We start from the raw sequence: 21539 nt of genomic DNA on the forward strand, positions 1-21539 counted from the left end.
TCCACGTATGGTGGTAAACCTTGGCTGATTGAGGTTTTCTTGCCTTCAACATAGTCTGGATAACTGGCACAAGAGAGACCCCGAGTCCTCAGAACCTCGGCTTTTATAGCCACGCCGTTAAATGAATCTGAGGTAAAGTGGGGAGGAATAGTGGATTTTTGGAAAGAAATGGAAGATGCCATGGTGTATCTGTAAGAAGGTAGGTTGGATCTGTGTTCCAGTGGCCAGTCCGGAGCCGCCAGAATTTGCGGGAAGGCCCTCCGTCTTGAGCACTCTGGGCAAGAGTGCAAGTAGAGGGAAGAGATACAGAAGAGAGAACTCTCCATGGAATGAACAGCACATCAACTGCAATGACCTTGGGATCCCATGACTTGGCCACGCATGTCGAAAACTTGTGGTTGACATAGGATGCAATGAAATCCAATATTTGGGAAGGCATAGTTGAAAAAATACCCTTGGGTGAAGAGCAGGGGCGTAGCTAGGGGGGTGGCAGGCGGGGCATGTAACCCAGGCGCAACTAGGTGGTAGGGAAGGGGGGAGCCGAAGAGCAGCTGATCGCTGCTGATAGGCGCCCCATATGTCGGACACCTGCTGCAGCTTTAGGAAGAGCCAGGAAATTACGGCGTTCTGACTGGGGTCTGTGACGGCCAGGGAGTGGACCAGTTCAGTCACCTTACCTGTCACCTGACCTCACGTCAGTGACATGGTCAGATGACTCAGGTCAGGGGACAGGTCCACTCCCGTGCTGCACCCTTCCAGCTCTGCCTCTACTCTGTGCTCTGCTGTTACACACAGCCGAGAAGCAGAAGAGGAAGCTCCGCCCACAGCCCGTCCTGACCTGTCAGCAAGGAGACATGGTTTGTGTGTGTGTGTGTGTGTGTGTGTGTCTCTTACATCTACTACATTATCTGTAATCAGAGAGTTATCACTGTGTTATTACATAGGACTGCAGGTAACACTACTATCTGTATTTAGAGAGTTATCACTGTGTTATATGTGGTGTTACATAGGACTGCAGGTAACACTACTATCTGTATTTAGAGAGTTCTCACTGTGTTATCTGTGGTGTTACATAGGACTGCAGGCAACAGCTACTACATTATCTCTAATCAGAGTTATCACTGTTATCTGTGCTGTTACATAGGACTGCATGTAACATCTACTACATTATCTGTGCTGTGTACATATGTGCCTGTGTGCGTATATATGGGTCTGTTTGTGAATGTGTGTTTTTGCTTGTATATTTGTGCCTTTTATGTATTTGTATATGTTCCTGACTGTGTATTTATCTGCCGGTGTGCGTATATGTGTCTGTATGTCTATATATTTACCTGTATGTATATATTCCAGATGTGTGTATGTATATTTGACTGTATGTCTAAATATCTGTCTTTATGTATGTACAGTATATATGTGCCAGCGTGTCCATATATGTGGTTACTTTTTGGTTTGCGTAGGGGGCAGCAATAGAGAGTCCTACACAGGGCGCCATCCAAGCTAAGGCCGGCCCTGGCTGTCACCAACCCTATTCAGAAGGAACTCCGCCGCTGCCTGCACCGCATGACCTCCTCGGCTCCTCCGGTAAGTCACACCAGGCAGAGCGGAGAGTGGTAGCGGTAGGCTACCGCTCACCGCTCTGTTCACAGTGTGGCGCGAAGTACAAGGAGGGGGGGGGGGGGGAGTGGCGCGCTATTTAAAAGGGGGGGAATGTGGCACTATCTACAAGGGGGGAGTGTGCCGCTATCTAGTAGGGGGAAGCGAGCTGTGTGTGGCACTATCTACAAGGGGGACTGTGTGGCGCTAATTATAAGGGGGGCTGTGTGTGCACTATCTACAAGAGAGGGGCTGTGTGTGGCACTATCTACAAGGGGGGCTGTGTGTGGCGCTATCTACAAGGGGGCTGTGTGTGGCCTCTAATTTATTTTCTTTTAATTTATTTTTATGTTAATTACATCATAGAACTATATCGCTTGTAAAATGTAGAAATGCTTTTATACTCAAGTTACATTAAAAAAATTGTTAAAAAAAAATTACACCTCGTTGATTGGTAGAGAAAGCAAACATGGCGAGGGGGAAGGAGATGTCTGGAAATAAGTGGGGGGGGGGGGCGCCAATCTGAATCTTTGCCCCGGGTGCAGGAGAACCTAGCTACGCCTCTGGTGAAGAACATAGCTGGTCTCTCGGGTGAGAAAATCTGCAGCCCAGTTGTCCACTCATGGTTTGTGGACTGCTGACAGCACTGGAATATGTTGATCTACCCATAGTAGGATTTGAGTGGCTTTCACCCAACTCCTGGTGCCACCCTGGTGGTTCAGGCAAGCTACCACCGTGGAGTTATCAGTCTACATTCTGACCGTCCGACCGTGAAAAAGATGAATCCAGTGGGAAATGGGTAGGAAGATTACCCTTAACGGGTAACCATACTTTTACAAAAACCTTTGACATGTCAGTGACATGACCCACTGATCACTAAAACAAAGAAGCAGACTGCTTCATTTCTGTAAAGACGAGCGAGCAGTTTACAGACTCAGACTTTCTGTTGAGTCCGTACAACGCTCCGAGGAAAGCCTATCGGAAATGAAACGGCACAGAAAAGAATATTTGTCAGATGAAATGGGCAAAAAACAGCGATTGTGCCATTTTTCTTGCGAGTTTTATTTTTACACAGTTCATCGCACGGTAAAAACTTAATGTTCACTTTATTCTATTGATTGATACGACTATTACGATACCAAATCTACGTGTTTTTTTTAAATGTTTTAACACTTATAAATATTCTGAGTCATAGCTTTTTTATTTTTCTGTCAATTGAGCGGTGTGAGGGCTTATTTTTTGCAGGGCAAGCTGCAGTTTTTATTGGTACCATTTTGGGGTGCATGCGACTTTTTGATCACTTATTTCATTTTTTGGGGAGCTAAGGTGACCAGGTTAAATAACTTTATATTGTAATAGTTCAGACTTTTTCAGAAGGGGCGATACCAGTTATGTTAACTTTTGTTGTTTTTTGTAACGACTTTAGGTAAATGGGAAAAGGTTTTGGTTTTTTATTTTTGTTTTTTTATTTTTTGGGTACACTACTGAAAACTTTATTTTTACACTTTCTTTTAGTCTTCTTAGGGGATTTGAACCAGCGATCGCAGTGCATTGTCATATTTACAGGCTTAACAGAGGCAGGGCTTAACAGTGACAGAGAGAAGGCAGACCTGGGAGCCTGCATTAGGCCCCCAGGCTGCCATGACAACCATAGGTAGTCCGCGATCGCGTCAGTAGGGGTCCTCCCCTCTTTGTAATGGCTTAGATGCCACGGTCGCTATTGACTGCAGTATTTAAGTGGTTAAAGGGTAACTAAAAGTTTCACAAACTTCTGACATGTCTTAGTGACCGGTCAGAAGTTTTGATTGGTGGGGGTCTGAGCACTGAAACCCCCACCAATCGCTTAAACTCATGTGCGTGTTTAGCCGCTTCTCGTCTGTTCTGCTTTTTCCGGAAATCAATGTATCGGAGTATGGGCTCAATAAAAAGGCTATGAGCCCGTACTCCGATACATCGGCTTTCCGGAAAATGCCGAACAGAAACTAAGCGGCTGAGCGCACACATGAGCTTCTTTTTAGCGATCAGTGGGGTCTCAGTGCTCGGACCCCCACCGATCAAAACTTCTGACATGTCACTATGACATGTTAAGAGTTTTTTAAAAATATAGTTACACTTTAATTCCAACAGGTTGATCTGCAAAAACCTTTCTTCCTGCACCCAAGTTCCCTGAACTGTGTGAAGACTGAAGACTGAACCCCACCAGGACAGACTTGCATCCCTTGAGATAACCAGCTACTAGAGGGGAGGAAAAGACCAGCCCATTGAGATAATAGGTGAGGTCTGCCACCATCAACTCTTGACGGACCCGAGCAGGCAAGGGAATCAATTTGTTCAGCGAGTCCGGAGACTTGTCCTAGAATGAAAGAATTGCCTTCTGGAGGGACCCAGAGTAGAATTGCGCATATGAAACCGCCTCGAAAGTCTACACCATTCTGACCAGCACTCACATGCAAAAATGCATAGATTAAAGTGTGTCCTGGCATAGAAAAACCAGCTCGGTTACAACGGAAGTTACTTTGTCCACCGGAAAAAGACCCTTGCTGTCCTGGTGTTGAATATCATTGACAAAAACTCCATGCTCTGAGTTGGAACCAATGAGGGTTTTTCCTTGTTGATGATCCATCTGAACCTTCTCAAAGTGAAATTAAGATATGACTCTTATGCTCATTTACATACAGTGTGGGAACACTAAATAATGGAATACTAAAGCTACAGAGCCGACTAAGACAATTATAGGTTATATAGAAATTATTTTTCACCCACTACCACCAGGTAATGATGGTTTAAAAGGTAAACCGCTGGTGACAGGTTCCCTTTAACAAGGAACGAAATGTGGCCAAGTTACCCCTTACCCTTTTTATGGGATCTACTGCAAGAAGTAGACTGAGTATTATCCAAAAGGAAAGGAAAGCGTTCAACCGCAATCTGGGAAGGCAAGCACTCCAAAGATTGCACAATGGACTGGGATAGTGTGGAAATGTCATCTGAGACCTGAGTAAAGGGGGTGCCACATCCATGGGGGAAAAAAAATAAAATAGACCCAGGCATCTGGTGGGCAACAATTTAAATCATTACTAACATTAGCTTGCCCGAAGGCACGATAAAGCCCTTAATTCCCAAGTGCCTACTAAATAATCCATTAAAAATAAAACTTCACTTTTATTCAGATATATGTATTGCTTAATTTAACCACACTAAATTAAATTAAAATTGCCACTGTGGTCTGGTAGTGTGAGTAATATCAAGATTTAAATGTAGCAACGCCCAACATGGCGTCTTTAGGGGTATTTAGGAGACAAAAACTTCTCCCATTTATAAGCACTGTTATGTCATATGGGCTAGTCAGTACTAGGGTCCAATTAGATCCGCTGATCTGAATGTGTTCATACTCTGTTTTGAAAGCCATCTGAACAAGACCGTCAAACCAGTAAGCAAGCGGTTAATGAAAGTCGGTCCTGGGCGCAGAAGAATAGAAAAACATTTTATAAGTATCAGAAAGTCCATTGCGCATGTCTGTGGACTTGGTCTCAAAAGAGACATAATACGTCCAAAGCAAGAGTGCCTAACCAACAGCCAATAGTGGACTGTCCTGTGCGCATGCTTCCTACTGTTGGGCAGATGAAGGGAATTAACAAATGTCAAATGAACATGTCTAAGGACTTAGTCTGAAACGGGACATTCTACATTTCATTACAGTGAAAAACGTTCGTATGACAGCCGAATTTTTGAACGGCCGCCACAAGGCCGTTTTCAAAACCATGAGGTTCTGTGTTTGTGTATTCGCATGGATGTTTTTTTGGTTTTTTTTAACGACCTGTGAACACTGGCCGCCAAAATATGGTTCAAGTGGGAAATCACCTCAGAAAAGCAAGTTTTTTATCCTCAGTCAACAATGCCAAGTCACGGTGAAATACCTGCCGTGACCAATTTAAAAAAAAGAGACTGTATATGTATTAAAAAAAAAAGAGACTGTATATGTATACCGAGCAACTAAGTTTCCTGAAAGACGTAATGGAGATTGGGCCATTAGTAAATAAATGTACACTCTATTGAATCCCTGTTGTATGTTTTATTTCTGGTACAGGCCCAGGTTTCTGACCCTCTTGAAACTTTAAATTCATGTATTTAGAAAAAAAATTTGATAGTTTCTTGTTCTAGAAATATTATTTTTTTTTTAAAATCAGGATACCCCACACAAAATGCTACAATAGTAAATTGAATAAAATATATCTACAAAGTACTTGTTATATGTTGCCATTTCTCTGGCCTTTTGGCTCTCCTATGGCTGTGGTGTCCCAAAAAGTTGTTATACTGACCTAAGAAACATCTGTAATTTGTCTGTAATCCTCCAACTGCTCTCTTCGCTTTTTTTTTTTTTATATTCGACTGTTGTCACTTTTGCAAAGTGATTACAGAAACTGCCACTATAACACCCGTAGGTTGTGTACGGCATTGCAGATTAGCCCCATTGAATAGGGATTAGTTGTATGTAAAGCAAAGTTTCTGAATCTCTGATCACCCTTTAATACAAATAGAGCAGTGATGAAAAGGATGGTAATATTATGGGTTAGTTCACACAGAGTATTTTGGCGCCAAAAAACGCCCAAAATATCCTCCCATTGATTTCAATGGGATGCGGAGGTGTTTTTCTCCCATGAGCGGTAAAAAACGCTTGAGGGACAATTCCGTCTCCGACTTTCCATTGACATCAATCGGAGGCATAGATAGTGTTTTTCGTGGTGGTTTTTGCCCGCAGCGCTCAAAAGGCTGTGGGTGAAAAACGCAGCAAATGTTCTGCCGTCTGCAAAAAAACCTCTGTGTGAACAGGGCCTTAGGGTCAGTTCACACAGTTTTTGAAGCAAAAAATCAGCGCCATAAAACGTCCGAAATCACTGAAGAAATTCGGAGGTAGATTTTTTTTTCTGCCTACAAAAAAACTGTCTGAACAGGGCCTCAGGGTTCACATCATGTGCCTTCTGTTGTTCATCACAAGGCAAATTCAAAGCTATATTCTAGACTAAGGCTACATGCACACGTTGCATATTTGGCTGCAAAAAATATGCACCAAAACTGCACGGAATTCGCAGGTAGAAATCGCACCTAATTGAACTCTTTTTTTTTTAATGCATTTTTCAGTGCGTTTTTACGTTTTGATGTGTAGATTGGTGGTTTTTCATGCTACGGGTTTTGATGCGATACAATTCAAAGCGGAAACGCATGATAAATGGACATGCTGTGGATTTTAATATACGCACTGCAGGTTAATTTATGTGCATACAAATACATGCGCCAAAACCGCACGTAATATGAGCCTAAAGGTGGTATTACACGGCCCAACGTGGGCCGTGTAAACGAGCGCCGATCAACGAGACTGCTCGTTGATCGACGCTCGTTTGCGCCTTTCACAAGAGCTAGTATGGGGCGAGCGGTCGTTACTCTGATCGTTCGTCCCTATACATTTTTATCATGTCAGCAGCGACGATGTGCTGCCGACAACTATATTTCATATATTTCAAAACTATACAATCAGCCGATGAGCGAGACTTTGCTCGTTCATCAGCTGATCGTTTTCCTGTTTACACAAAGAAATTATAGTCAACAAGCGTTTCTATGAACGCTCATTTGCCCAATAATTGTCTGGTATAATACTAGGAACTTTACAGAACTAATGTTGGCCATGGAGATAAGATGGGTGTCAACCTACATCTCTTTTCCCTGGGTCGGCTGAATTAGCACGATAGGTCTATGAAGAATGGGAGATAAGCAGCTTCCACACACCTCTGCTCATTTTGGAAGGAATTAAATAATTCCAGTTGCTCCCAACAGAAGGTGTTGGTGACCGTCAAATGGGGACTGCCAGAGGAACGCTCATATTTTATTGGCTGTTTCTACATATTCCATCTTATATATATTTTCGAAAGTTTGTTTGTTTGAAGCCCGATTTTTCATTGGTTTAAAATGGATCACGTCATCGAGTCCAACATACTAACAGGATGTGCCAAGGGGGAAGTTGTCTTTATTCCTCACATTCCCCTCGATCCAAATGATGTTCCTTTCGAGTTCAAGCGGTAACAGTTCCCAGTACGCCTAGCCTTCGCAATGACAATTAACAAGGCTCAAGGTCAATCCCTGAAAGTGGCAGGAATACACCTTCAAAGTCCCTGTTTTACCCATGGGCAACTATATGTTGCTTGTTCCAGAGTCGGCACTGGAAAGAATCTCTACATCTCGGCACCGGATCAAAAGACAAAAAAAAAATATATATATATATATATATATATATATATGCGCAGCCACCTCTCTGCTGGAAATAGCAGAAGGGACATGCACACAAATGTTAATAGTGGTCTATAGATTGCATTGCTGCACAAAGAAAAAATTGTCTCAACAAAAAACTTTATTTTTTTTCAGGAGACAACAGAAATCTAGATTTACATGGATAGTATATAAAGAGGCCTCCAAAACAATAGAAACGACAAATGCAAAATCATCCAGATATAGAGAAGTTGGACTACTTAGTCAACCCCCCCACCCAAAAAAAAAAAAAAAAGACCCCATTTGTACAGGTAATTCTCTTCCATTAAGTCCAAGGAAAAATGTCCATCAAGCTTGTCATATTCAAGTGCTGTATCGGCGTCAGTGCTACTTAAACGTGGAGAACAATTTTATGTTGATTGCTTTTTGGATGGCAGGAGCCCAATTACTACTCAGAATGTCCACCACCCCCCAGCTGAATTACTTCAGCATTATTAAATAATGGGATCAAGTGAAGCTTGTCCTTCTGATTGAACAAGTACAGATTATGTCCCCCCCTGCTTCCCCAGTGACATTGGGGGAGATTTATCAAGGGGTCTTGTAGTAAGAACGTGCTTTGTTGCCCATAGCAACCCTACAGCTTTAATATATTAATTATCTCAGGTAAAACGAAAGCCGAGATCTGATTGGTTGCTATGGGCAACAAAGGCCATTCTTACTATAAAACAGATTGATGCCCGGGCTGCCTACCACAATATTCAACCGGCACTGAAATAAAGTCATGAATCACAGTGATCCCAATTTTCGATTCGTTTATCCAACTGGTGGCCACACGCAACATGTAGAGTCTTACTGGAATAAACGGAAGGCTCGTATCAAGACGAAAATCGTGACTTGCTTCCTATATATCTTGCAGAATTCATGTGGAGAGATCGGTTCGGCAATGACGCCATTTAACGCTCTACATATTGTAGAGCAGTTTCCAGTTTACGGTTAAGCCGTATGACGCTTATAAATAAATGGTCATCACTAAAAATATTGATAGGGGACATAATTTTCACTTATTTAAATAATAAATATATTGTATTATTCAGTAATGAATCTGTGTACGTACGTGTGTGTGTGCGTGCGCGTGTGCGTGTGTGTGTGAAAACGTGCCCAGTTACAGATTCGTCGTTGCTGAATAATACAACCCACAACTGTACACTTTATTTAACACTGCTACACAAGTCATGTGTTTACAGAGTGTATGCTATATACAGTTCACTACGGCTTGGAGTTCATATCCAACTGAACCCCTTGCCTTAATGTAAATACCCTTTCCATGCTTTCTCTTTTACCTGCGGAATAGGCAGCTGTACTCTTTCCATACACAACATATTTACATTTATATACCATCAATCGTTGTTCCTGCTCCCTGAAGAGGTTTTTCCTCAACGAGATATTGTAGGCATTTCCAACTATAGCCATTAAGTTTCCCTGAACGTAAAGGAAGCCGGAGAATGGACACTAGAAAATAATCCATGAGTCATTGAAAGATTCCCAGCTATGTACTCGCAATGGGAAGGTGAAATTCTTTGTTGTCAAAAATAAGTGGTCGCTTAGGTGGATTAGGATCCTTGTCTGCCCTGTGTAGAAGCTTGAATAGCCCAGTGCCGATGTTCATAGGGATGCCCATTATTATGCATTCGGACACTCCTAGAAAAGAAGCAAGAGTGTGAGCACAAGTTATAATTAAAAAAAACTCACTTGTAATGAAGTAGAAAAAATAAATAAAGGAAGATGTGCTGCCGACAACTATAATATTTCACTTTTTTAAAACGATACGATCAGCAGATGATCGAGCATTTGCTCGTTCCTCTGCTGATCGTTCCCCTGTTTACACAGGGTTGTTATTGGGAACGAGAGCTCTATGAACGCTTGTCTGCCCGATAATTGCCCAGGGTAAAACCCCCTTAAGTCTATGCATAGCACAAGGTCACAGTATATTTTTACAGCTGAAACGGTTACATCAGGCACAACCCCCCCCCCCCCACCATACACAGCATGAACGTTACCCCAGTTGTCAGACTAAGCTAATAAACCTGGCCTATAGTGAAATGTCAGGAGTTTTGATTGGTGGTGGTCAGAGTGTGGGGATCTCCACAATCTCCAGATTGAAGTGCTTTGAGCAGTGGGGGCTCATACACCAATTTCCCTGTCTCTCTCCCTAGATCAGCTCAACAAACCCGCTTGATTGCAGCGATCGAGGGGGTCTCCGCTTCCGGACCGACGCCCACGGATCAGGACTTCTGACGTGTCAACCGTTTGTTGAAATAACAGTGACGCTCTAACTATTAGTTGATGACCAGTTTGAGCATCTTGACACTAATTTACTCACCGCAGACTGAATCTTTTTGCCCAAAATATGCAGCATCAAAGAGGTGATCAGCAGTCTTCTCAAAGGAAGCCAACATTAGGACACTTTCTTTCATCTTTGCCAGACCAAACCGTGTAATACCAAGCACTTCGCCCTGTGGGCAAAAAGGTAGTATATCTAAGAAAAGATTATAAATTTGAGTGGTAAGAGGTGTGGGGACTTTTTTAGGGTCCACACCTTGTAAGTCATGAGGTCTCCTAGCAGCATTACATGTCGCCGATCAATACTCATCCCGTGGTTCACCATTGTGTACTGGATCTCATTTATAATGGTAGAGCGGGCTGCTTCAATACCAATCGTTTTCTCCACCTAAGTGACAAATTGATATAACATCTGTAATGAAGGCAATTTATTATTGAAGAGTTTAAAATTCAAGTTTAAACATAACAGGTGTCAGACGACAAAGAAAAAATGCTAAAAAAAAAAAAAAAAAAACCCACAAAAAAAAAATGCTAATTTGTACATGCCATATTTACTTTCATTTCTTTTAGCAAATTTTTGTTTCATTTGACGGAGAAAACACAATCATGTTTTTTTACACGCGGTAATAAGATTGTATTTGTTACCACAGAAGCCGTTCCGGGAACGATTACTACATATTGTGATTGTACAAAAATGCGGTTTTGTATTGGTTTTTAACAAACTGCGGAATCTGAAACCAACCTATGGCTGCACAGTGGGATACAAATAAATTAACATTAACCCCTTCACGACCAGCCCACGTAGATTAACGGGCTGCCGTGCTGGGCTTTTCTCCTGCAGCCCGTTAATTCACGTGGTGCCAGAACAGAGTGCACAGCGCTCTCCCTGTGCTCTGAATCTCTCAGCACACGCTGCTACTAGCAGCCTAAGTGCTGAGAGAAGACATCAGGACCGGATTGGTGTCGGTCCTGATGACGTGATCACCATGATAAAGCTATCATGGTGATCACAGCAAAGTTTGTTGCAGCAAAAACTTTCGTGCTGTTTGTTACAATGTTTCTCCTCCCTCCCTGTCAGATCGTTCTGAGACAGTGGGGGAGAAGAAGCTGCTGTGTGTCTCATATAAAGACACAATGTATGTGAAAAACACACAAAAACACCTCCACATAGATAGCTTAGTGTAGGCAGCTAGATATAGTTTAGGTAGATTGTACTAGTCTGAGTACTATTAATTAATAATCAATTAGGGCTTATGTGTGTGTGTATGTATGTATGTATGTATGTATGTATGTATGTATATATATATAGAGAGAGAGAGAGAGAGAGAGAGAGAGAGAGAGAGAGAGAGAGAGAGAGAGAGAGAGAGAGAGAGAGACAGATAGATATATATCTCCATCTATAAAATCATATAGATATATATTTATATACTGTGTGTGTATATATATATATATATATATATATATATATATGTATACACATACACGTCTATATTATATATATATATATATATACACACACACACATACATACATATCTCTTCATATATTTTACACGTCTGTCAATTCTAAATACATTGATTATTTGTTAGGCTGTGTTCACACATGGTTTTTTGCAGGAGGAAAATTCCTCCTGCAAAAACGGCTCCAAAAGTTTTTTGCACAGTGGTTTGCCAAACACTCGTCGATGTTTTTTTTTTACCCTTCTGACTGATTGAAATGGGGTTTTGAAGGCGGAAACCGCCTCAAGATAGGTCATGTCACTTCTTTTTACCGCGACGTGTTTTTTTTTACTCGCGGTGAAAAAGCTCGTCCAACTCCCATTGAAATCAATGGGAGACAATTTCGGGCGGTTTTTGCCGAGTTTTGCGGAGCGGTTTCCGCGCCGAAAAACGGGTAAAAAAAAACTCTGTGTGAACAGGGCCTTAGGGTTGTTCATCAATTTATTGATCAATGGATTAGTGGACTTTTTCTTTGTTACTTTTATTAGAACTGTTACAAAACATAAGTAAAAAAAAAAAAATACGTAAAAAATGGCACGCAAGTTATATACCACTGAAGAGGCATTTGCTCTCTTGGATTCTGATAGTGAATGGGGTCACTTTTGGGGGGTTTTCGCTGTTTTGGTCCCTCCAGGGCGTTGCAAATGGGACATGGCACCAAAAACCATTATAGCAAAATTTGAGCTCCAAAACCCAAATGGCGCTTCTTCCCTTCTGAGCGCTGTAATGTGTTCAAATATATGACCACACATGGGGTATTGCCGTAATCAGGATAAATTTCTTTACAAATGTTGGGGCGCTTTTTCTCCTTTATTCCTTGCAAAAATTAAAAAATGTCTGTTTCTTCAGAAGAAATGTAGATTTTCATTTTCACAGACTAACGCCAATAAATTCAACAAAAAACCTGTGGGGTTAAAATGCTTACTATACAACTAGATAAATTCCTTGAGGGGTGTAGTTTCCGAAATGGGGTCACTTTTTGGGGGTTTCCCCTGTTTGGGTACCACAAGACCTCTTCAAACCAGACATGGAGCCTAAAATATATTGTAATAAAAAGGAGGCTTCAAAATCCACTAGGTGCTCCTTTGCTTCTGAGGCCGGTATTTCAGTCCATTATCACACTAGGGCCACATGTGGGATATTTCTAAAAACTGCAGAATCTGGGCAATAAGTATTGAGTTGCGTTTCTCTGGTAAAACCTTCTGTGTTACAGAAATTTTTCTATTACAAATGAATTTCTGCAAAAAAAATTTCATTTGTAAATTTCACCTCTACTTTCCTTTAATTCCTGTGAAATGCCTAAAGGGTTAAGAAACTTTCTGAATGCTGTTTTGAATACTTTGAGAGGCGAAGTTTTTAAAATGGGGTGAATTATGGGGAGTTTCTAATATATAAGGCCCTCAAAGCCACTTCACAACTGAACTGGTCCATGAAAAAATAGGTTTTGGAAATTTCTTGAAAATATGAGAAATTGCTGCTAAAGTTCTAAGCCTCGTAACGTCCTAGAAAAATAAAAGGACGTTCAAAAAACTACGCAAACATAAAGTAGACATATAGGAAATGTTAACTAGTAACTATTGTGTGTGGTATTAATATATGTTTTGCAAGCAGATACATTCAAATTTAGAAAACTGCAATTTTTTTGCAAATTTTCTATAAATTTTGGTGTTTTTCACAAATAAATATTGAATTTATCGACCAAATTTTTTCACAGACGTAAAGTACAGTATGTCACGAGAAAACAATCTCAGAATCGCTTGGATAGGTTAAAGCATTCCGGAGTTATTACCACATAAAGGGATACATGTCAGATTTGAAAAAAATCGACTGTGTCCACAAGACCAAAACAGGCTGTGTCCTGAAGGGGTTAAAATGAAGTTTAGCATAGAATGAGACAATTTGGATACCATCCATTAGCTTCATAGCAATTAGAGAATAAAATCACAGCAACTTACCTCATAGGTGTTGTTAGAAGTGGTACGAGAGCCCTTCACTCCATGGGTAGCCATAACCGAACGCAGATTATCCCCTTCCACCAAAAGTTTATACTTTTCCTTGCCACTCTGTTCATCAATGTGTATTACAGCACGCGATACTTCAGGAATGCCCTGTACCACCACCTAAATAGGTAAAATAAGGGGAGACCACAAAACAAATTTGTATAGTAGTCTATCAAACACTTAGATCCTAACTCAGACTCTGCAAAAACTGCAAGCAGACCAATTTACTAAATAATTGTGGATGACTTAAAGCGGTTTTCCCAAAATCATAAATTATCACAATCACGGGATATCCGATTTATTCATCGCTGGGACCCCCACCAATAGTAAGAACGGGGTCCCAAACCCCCCACCCCGTTCCTCCTCACTGCTCGACTGCAGTGAGGACATCGTAGGGAGCGGTGGTCAAGCATGCGTGCTGCTGCTCCATTCAAAGTCTATGCGAATGAAAGAAACAGCCTAGTAAAGCACTCGGCTGTTTCCTTCATTCTCAGACAGCAGGCGCATGCTCGACCACTGCTCCAGTCAAGCTTTCGCTCACTGCGGGGGAGAAGTGAGAAAGATGTGAGGGTTAGGGACCCCTGTTATGACTAGTGGGAATGCCAGCAGAGGGGCCCCCAGCGATCAGAAAATTAACACCTATTTTCTGGAAAGGTGATAATTTAGGATTTTGGGAAAACCCCTTTAATACTTGATCAAAGCCATTTACTATAAAGCAGATACTTCATTTTTCTGTGATGTGATCTCTTGAAAAGAAATCCAGTATTCGCTTTCACATTTGTTCTAGTCTTTTAAAATATAATTTGTACAGTTTTGGGTTCGGTATATTTGTGTTTGTTATTTTTTACAAATTCTTGTATATTTATTTAGATCTGTCTCCTAAGAGGTTATAAAGATCTCGGGGTGGACATTCAGACTTAATATATTTTACAATAATATTTTTGACCATCCATAGGAATTCCAGTTACGGGGAAAAACAGCCCCCTGCTATGCTCCAGCAACTCTGCCGTGCCAAGGGCACCCAGCCACCCTGTGAAAGGTCACAAAAACTCTAGGTCCAATAGAGGCAACGTCATTGCAATGGGTGAAACCCACAGCAAATATTCAGTAAAAAGCCATGAAATAAAGAGAATGCCACAGATTTAAAAATCTGCAGCTTACCCTTCACAGGAATTTTTTTAAGTCTTTAAAGGTGAAAAGTGAGTGATCAGGAGCCCCTCTATTGGCCAGTGCAAAGAGGCTCCGCAATAAGAAACATCCTTGTAGCACTTGAACGTTCACCGATTTTAATTTTTGTTGCTTCAATGCTAAAGGGAAAAAAAATTCCATTCTTCTAAAGTTTAAAAAGTTTACTAGAATCTCACTCAATGAAAAAAATAGAGTTTTGCCAATTAGACAAATCACTTTAACGTTGAAGAAATCAAAAACAATGGCAACAAAATCGAAGTAAATTTAAGTTGATGCCAATTGTAAAGGACTAACGCAATTATGATAGCAGAGGTAGGCCCTACTCCTCATTATACCTTTCATTTTGTATTAGCAGCCATACTTTTATTAACCCCTGTACACAAAGACAATTTTTTAGCCATTTAACAGATGAGCCTCATTTGCGAGAGTTGTGCGGTAGGCAGCAAAGCCTTGTGTACACGTAGCTACAAGAGTCATTTACACTTATCATGCAAACCGCAGCAAGTTTTATGGCAGCCATGTCAAACAAAATCTACAATCTCCTCAAATTAAACTGGTCAACTACATTTACGATGGAGTCCAATCGAGCAGATTGTGACGATAATTGGCCAACGTACACGGAATGGTCACTTTATTAAGACACCCATCTAGCAACGCATTCGACAAACTTTGGACTACAGAGCAGTAGCAATTCTTCGTGTCATAGATTCCACTAGGTGTTGAAATCATTCTTCAGATTATTGGCCCATGCGGACAGGATAGCTTCTCGAAGTTGTCCTTTTGCCTTCGGGTAAACAACTGCCATCAAGGGTTGTACTTGGTCAGCCACAATGCTAGATAAGCCCTACTTGTTCAAATGTTCATTCGATGGCATCAGAAGACCCAGTGTGTGCCAAAAAAAAAACATTCCGCACAGCATTACTCCACCTCCAACAGCCTGATAGGAAGGGTTCATCGATTCATGCTGCCTGTGCCAAATTCTGACCCTCCCATCAGCATGGTGCCACAGAAAACTGGATTCATCTTACTAGGCAAAGTTTTTCCACTGTTCAGGAACCCAATTTTTGCGCTCTTTTGTCCACTATAGTTTTACTATTCTGTTTCCCTTAGACAACAACGGTACTCAAATTGGTTGTCTGCTGTTGTAGCCCATCGCGCTAATGAATGACAAGTTGTGAGTTCTGACATGTTAGTTGGAGATCCAGCATTTTATTCGGATGCAATTTCCTTGACTGTGCGTCGCCTGTTCGTCAGAATGATTCTTGACATCGTCCTCTGATCCCTTTAGTCGACGAGTTGTTCACATCTGGAGGTTTTTCTTTCGCTGGATGTTTTTCCTCTTTCACACCATTCTCCATATACTCTTGACAAAGTTGAATGAAAAAAAAACCCAAGGTTGGCAGTTTTTGAAAAAGTGGACCCAGGTAGTCTAGCACGGTTGACCTTAATACTTTCAAGTCGCTTAGTCCATTTTTCCTTTTTTTTTTTTTTTAAATCCTTTTTATCTTCCTTTAATTGTGCGAACACATACAAAAATGGGGAAACCAGTAAATATCATCTAAACAAGCAATAATTAAACCTCGCATTTCCACAATTGAGCAAAAAACTATTAGAAAAATAGGGAGAAAAAAGCTCAAAATGATTCCCATTCTTTATATTTAGGGTAATACACAACCTATGTATCTATTCCCAGGCCTTAAAATGTGTTCTTTGGTAAAAATGTGACAATATTTAGCTATTAAAAAAATCTATCAACACATAAGGAACTACGGATGGCCATAGAGGAGCTGATAAGAGCTCTTATGTTATGGACTCTAACAGACAAAGTCTAGGATCTAGGAGAGCCTCAAAACCATAAATATAAGATAGGCAATCTAGGACTGCATTCCAAAACCTGACAGGTTTGGGGGAACACCATGTAAGATGGTACCAATCAGCAACAGGACCTAAGCATTTAGGACAGAAGTTTGAGTCTCCTTTTCCTATTTTGTATAAAAAGGTTGAGTCGTAGAGTCTGTGGACAAACAAGTTGCGTAACCCTATGGTTATTAGATGAAACTGAGGGAATTTGTTTCTAAATTTCGGCCCAATGGATCTCTACAGAGGGATCAGGATCTTTCTCGCATCTTTTTCTAGATTTATACTGTGGTATCCCCTTCTCGAATTTCAAAAAACATCTGTATATTTTAGAAATCAGATCTCTGGAAATAGGACATTTTATAATACAAGATAGGAACAGTTGAGTCAAACGGCATCCTTGTTTTTCTCTGCATGAAATAAGCGTGTTTTAACTGGAGATATTGAAATTGATCCTTATCGGTAAGTCTAAACTAAATTTTTGAACCTAAAAAATTCTTTCAAATTGCTTTTATAAATTATTTCAGAAAGCAGAGCCATCCCTTTCAAAGCTCAAAATTGAGTATCTTGTATCAGTTTAAAATAATTAAAATAAGAATTATGCCATAGCGGCATTATATCCAGAAAAGCAGGAACGTTAAGTATTTTTTTTGATTTCTAGCCAAGTCCTCAGAGTTAGAACAAATCAAGTACTCCGATTAAATTTCTTGCAGTTTAGGATACCAGATATTAAAATATGAAATGTAAACCCGTGTTATTTTAGAGAGTAAAGCAAATCTCTGATTATTGGGTATTCCTCCCAGTCCAAGGTAAAACCGGTGGCTAGAAAGTAGAATTTTATTTTGGGACCGAGAGACCACCATGATCTATATGTAATATCGTTTTTTTTTTTTAGAGTTCAATGCGTGGAGGCTTTCCCTTCCAGATAAAAATCAGAAAGGCTACATTTATAGATTTGAACAAGATTGGAGAGAAAACAAAACACGTATAGCATTTTTGGTAATAGTACCATTTTAATCATGGCCCTTCTATCGGCCATACTCAAAGGAAAACCTTTTTACACAAATTCATGTTATCCTTGAGGAATTAAATCAGTGGCGTCACATTTAAATGATAAAAATCATGAGTACGTCTTGAGATTATCAGCCACAAATATTTAAAGCTGTCGCTCGGACCCAAGACTGCCAAAGTTACTCTGGAACAGATATTTCTTATGCTTAAATGGCATCAATATGGATTACTACCCGTCAGATAATTTACTATTAATTTCAATTCTGGCTTGTGGAGACAGATATAAGATTTGTACCCATCTAACAAAATTTGTTCCGAAACCAAAGCGTTTCAAGGATTCCCAAAGGTCCATTCCATGCTAGCAAATGCCTTGATTGCATCGAATGAAAGATTGGAACAGTCTGAATCATGATCTTTAGAGTGTTGTAGATTTGAGTCAAGTCTATAAATATTATTGAAGAGGATTTGTTGGGCATGAAGCCTGTTTTACCAGTATGGATTATATTAAATAACTTTATATAGACGATTAGCCAGGATCTTGGGCAGAAATTTTGCATTGCAAGTAATAAATGCGATTGGTCGGTATGATCCCAGTAGTAGAGGATCTTTCCCAGGCTTGAGAATCAATGTGATCACTGCTTCATTCCAAGAGCTGGGTGGTACAGTCCACTCAAATACATAGTTCAGAGTTTCCAACGAAACTGGGAGGACTGTTTGACTAGACGAAGTGAAACACAGACGGAATTCCTACAGTAGCGCCTCTCTTAATTTCAGTCATAGATATTGGAGCATCAAGCATCTCTTTTTGAGCAGATGGTAACATGGGATAAGAAATAGCATTTAAAAGAACTCTGTAAAATCGAATTGCGAATAAGTTACTGACGAGGTGTATATAGATTTATAAAAGACAAGAAAATTTAGTAGTCATTCGGTCTAGATCAGGGGTCTCAAGCACGCGGTCCGCATGCGGCCCCTGGGGCTGTCATCTGCGGCCCGCGGGACACAGAGCCGCTAGTATCGGCTCTGCTCCGAGACTCTGGAATTCCCCGACATCGCTGTCCACATATGAACAGCGATGTCTGGGGCTTGCCCAGAGCCGGAGTCCCAGGCAGAGCGCTAGTACAGGCTTTGCTCCGGGACTCTGTGGAATTCTCTGACATCGCTGCCCATATATGGACAGTGTGTCAGGGTCTTCCCCAGAGCAGAGTCCCAGGCAGAGCGCTAGTATCGGCTCTGCTCCGGGACGCTGCGGCAGCATCCACAGAGGGCACTGCGGCAGCATCCACAGAGGGCACTGAGTTTTATGCTGCACTTCGGGGTTACGTGTCTACATTACCTAAAGGGAAGATCCAATAGTGAATGGACAGATGTCTCTAATACAGTGGCCTTTCGGTGTATATGGGCATTTAGAAGTCACAGTCTCAGACACATACAGCTTTTTCTGTTCACTTATAGTCGACTATTAAACATACATACAGTAATGTAATAAAGCTGAAGCGCTACCTTCGGGAGCTCCTCCTTCAGAGTTTGTAAGACGTAGTACATTGAGCTTTTGTTGTTCTCTCTTGGCGTCACACAAAGCACAGCCTCGCCATGAACCGCAATATCTTTGGGCTTCACACGTAGTTTGGACATGCAGATTGAATATCTCACAGTCTCTGCATTCACCTGAAAAACAGCAGGCAGCTGTCATGTTAAGAATGTAACCGTTCATTAAAAAAAAACCCTGGACTACATACAGCATATGAAGATCAGCTCACCTCAAGCCTCAGCAACCTTATACGTTCTAGTGAGAGCTTCACCAAGAGGAAACAGTCATCAGGAAGAAATACCTCTTCTATGTACTCCGATATCTGTGTATAGATACAGATATAGAACATTACTAGCAATTTATGATGTGACAATCTCTGCCAGTACCTGTGCCATGTTCTGCATACGGACGTCATCATCATAAATATCACATTGTGTCAATCATTTCCCATCAGGGACATTTATGACATATCCACAGGATATGTCCTAATTGTCAGATAGATGCGGGTCCCACCTCTGGGACCCTCAACATCTCTAGAACGAGGCCCCTAAACCCCATTCTACCTTTGCTGCAGCTGCCTCCCGGCCACTTCCGAACTACATGGTCAGAAGTACGAAAACATGGTCGCTCATTGGGGCTACGCGGTTTCCCTAAGTCCCATAGAACTCAATGGTAGTTATGGAAACAGCGTAGCTCGCATGCTACGCGGCTTCCGTAACTGCAGCGGCCCCTGCAAACAGACTACAGCTTTCTGAAATAAGGAATTGTAATTGTGACTTACAAAAATGTGAAGAGCTTACCTCACCTAACAGGGTCTTCTCAATTCTTCCTTTTACCAGACGGGCAAAGTCCGAGTCATAATCTCTGTCCATGTTGGCAGTAATGATTGGAGTACTGACGTGATAAATAAGAATTTTAATATACACCATTTCCATATTATAATCCATCATATTAATTTAAGAGGTTTTCTTACAACAATAAAGTTTTTCAAATGAAACCAAATCGGTAATAAGTTTGTTGCGGGTCCAGCTTCAAAAAAATCCTGATCGCTGGGTGGGAAGTTGCAGCCAGCCATACATTTCTCCTGCTTGGGATGAATGGCCATTCATTTAATAAACAAATGGGCTGGGTCCGCCAGTGCAGGATCCGTTGATAATTAGCGCCCCCCCCCCCCCTTTAGCTCAGAGGGTGGTTCTGAAGGAAATGCTCCCTTCCCATGAAATCCATATGCGTTAATAGGGCATATGGAAAGGGGTCTGAGAAGACCACCCTTTGAACACATGGCAAAATTAACACAAACATGAAGTTATCACAAGCTTGAATAAAATAAATGAAGCACTAATATTACTGTAATAACGACTACACAGTAGAACAACTTACCAAAAAGATTTGTAATTTATATGGCCCAGCTTACAAACCTAATCAACCCGTCACATACCTGATGTTCTTTGAAGCATTGATTATTTCCTTGATTCGAGGCACCCCCAAAGTGATGTTCATGGAGGCAACTCCAGCAAAATGGAAAGTCTTTAGCGTCATCTGTGTTCCTGGTTCCCCAATGCTTTGAGCACACAGGGCTCCCACAGCAGAACCTGGTTCCATTTGAGCTCTGGGGAAAAATAAAACCACAGGAAATGAAAGCACCCCTCTGTTCTGCACCCCACCTTCATATCCTGCCCATTAGAGTCACTCTCCGTGCTGTAACTGGGAATAGAAAGGCGCATCCATAGCCAGTTATTACATAGGATATTGCTAGCAGTCTTTAATAACCCAGTCTGCATATAAATATGCTATTTCCTTCAAGCCTCTCCATCTTGTATGCTACATGCAACTCTGCCTCTACGTGTACACAAGGAAAGCACACTACAGTGAGGGAAAGACTACCACACATTAAGAGTGTATACATTCATTTCAAATTGAACAGGCAGTGAAATAGGCCTGGAGAAAATCCGCTATAAAATATGTTTAAGGGGTTTTCCCACGAAGGACATTTAGGACATATCCACAGGATATGTCAAACGTCAGATAGATGCGTGACCCACCTCTGGGACCCACACCTCTCTCTAGAATGAGGCCCGTTCTAGCTTTTTGTGCTCACGCTGACTCCCGGCCACTTCCGGATTACACTGTCTGGAGTTACAGAGACGCTGTTTCCGTAGCAGCATAGCATGTGAGCTACGCGGTTTCCGTAACTACTACTCATTTCTATGGGAGTTACGGAAACAACTTATCTCAACAAGTTAAGCTGTTTCCATAACTCCTGAC

At 41.3% G+C, this 21539-nt stretch overlaps 1 protein-coding gene across 2 annotated transcripts in view; it reads right to left on the reverse strand.

The window, feature by feature from the left end:
• Positions 1-7972: 7972 nt before the first annotated feature.
• POLR3A (RNA polymerase III subunit A) overlaps positions 7973-21539 on the reverse strand; it is an 89437-nt gene continuing 75870 nt past the window's right edge. For both annotated transcript variants that reach the window (XM_075841802.1, XM_075841804.1), the window contains 8 exons: positions 20713-20883; positions 20075-20168; positions 19504-19596; positions 19247-19411; positions 13643-13807; positions 10445-10576; positions 10229-10361; positions 7973-9546 (listed from right to left, as the gene is read on the reverse strand). In XM_075841802.1, coding sequence (XP_075697917.1) covers positions 9395-9546; positions 10229-10361; positions 10445-10576; positions 13643-13807; positions 19247-19411; positions 19504-19596; positions 20075-20168; positions 20713-20883 — 1105 coding nt within the window. In that variant the 3' untranslated portion in view covers positions 7973-9394. The remainder of the gene's footprint in view (positions 9547-10228; positions 10362-10444; positions 10577-13642; positions 13808-19246; positions 19412-19503; positions 19597-20074; positions 20169-20712; positions 20884-21539) is intronic.

Source organism: Rhinoderma darwinii, chromosome 11, assembly GCF_050947455.1.
Source record: "Rhinoderma darwinii isolate aRhiDar2 chromosome 11, aRhiDar2.hap1, whole genome shotgun sequence".
Classification (NCBI taxonomy): domain Eukaryota; kingdom Metazoa; phylum Chordata; class Amphibia; order Anura; family Rhinodermatidae; genus Rhinoderma; species Rhinoderma darwinii.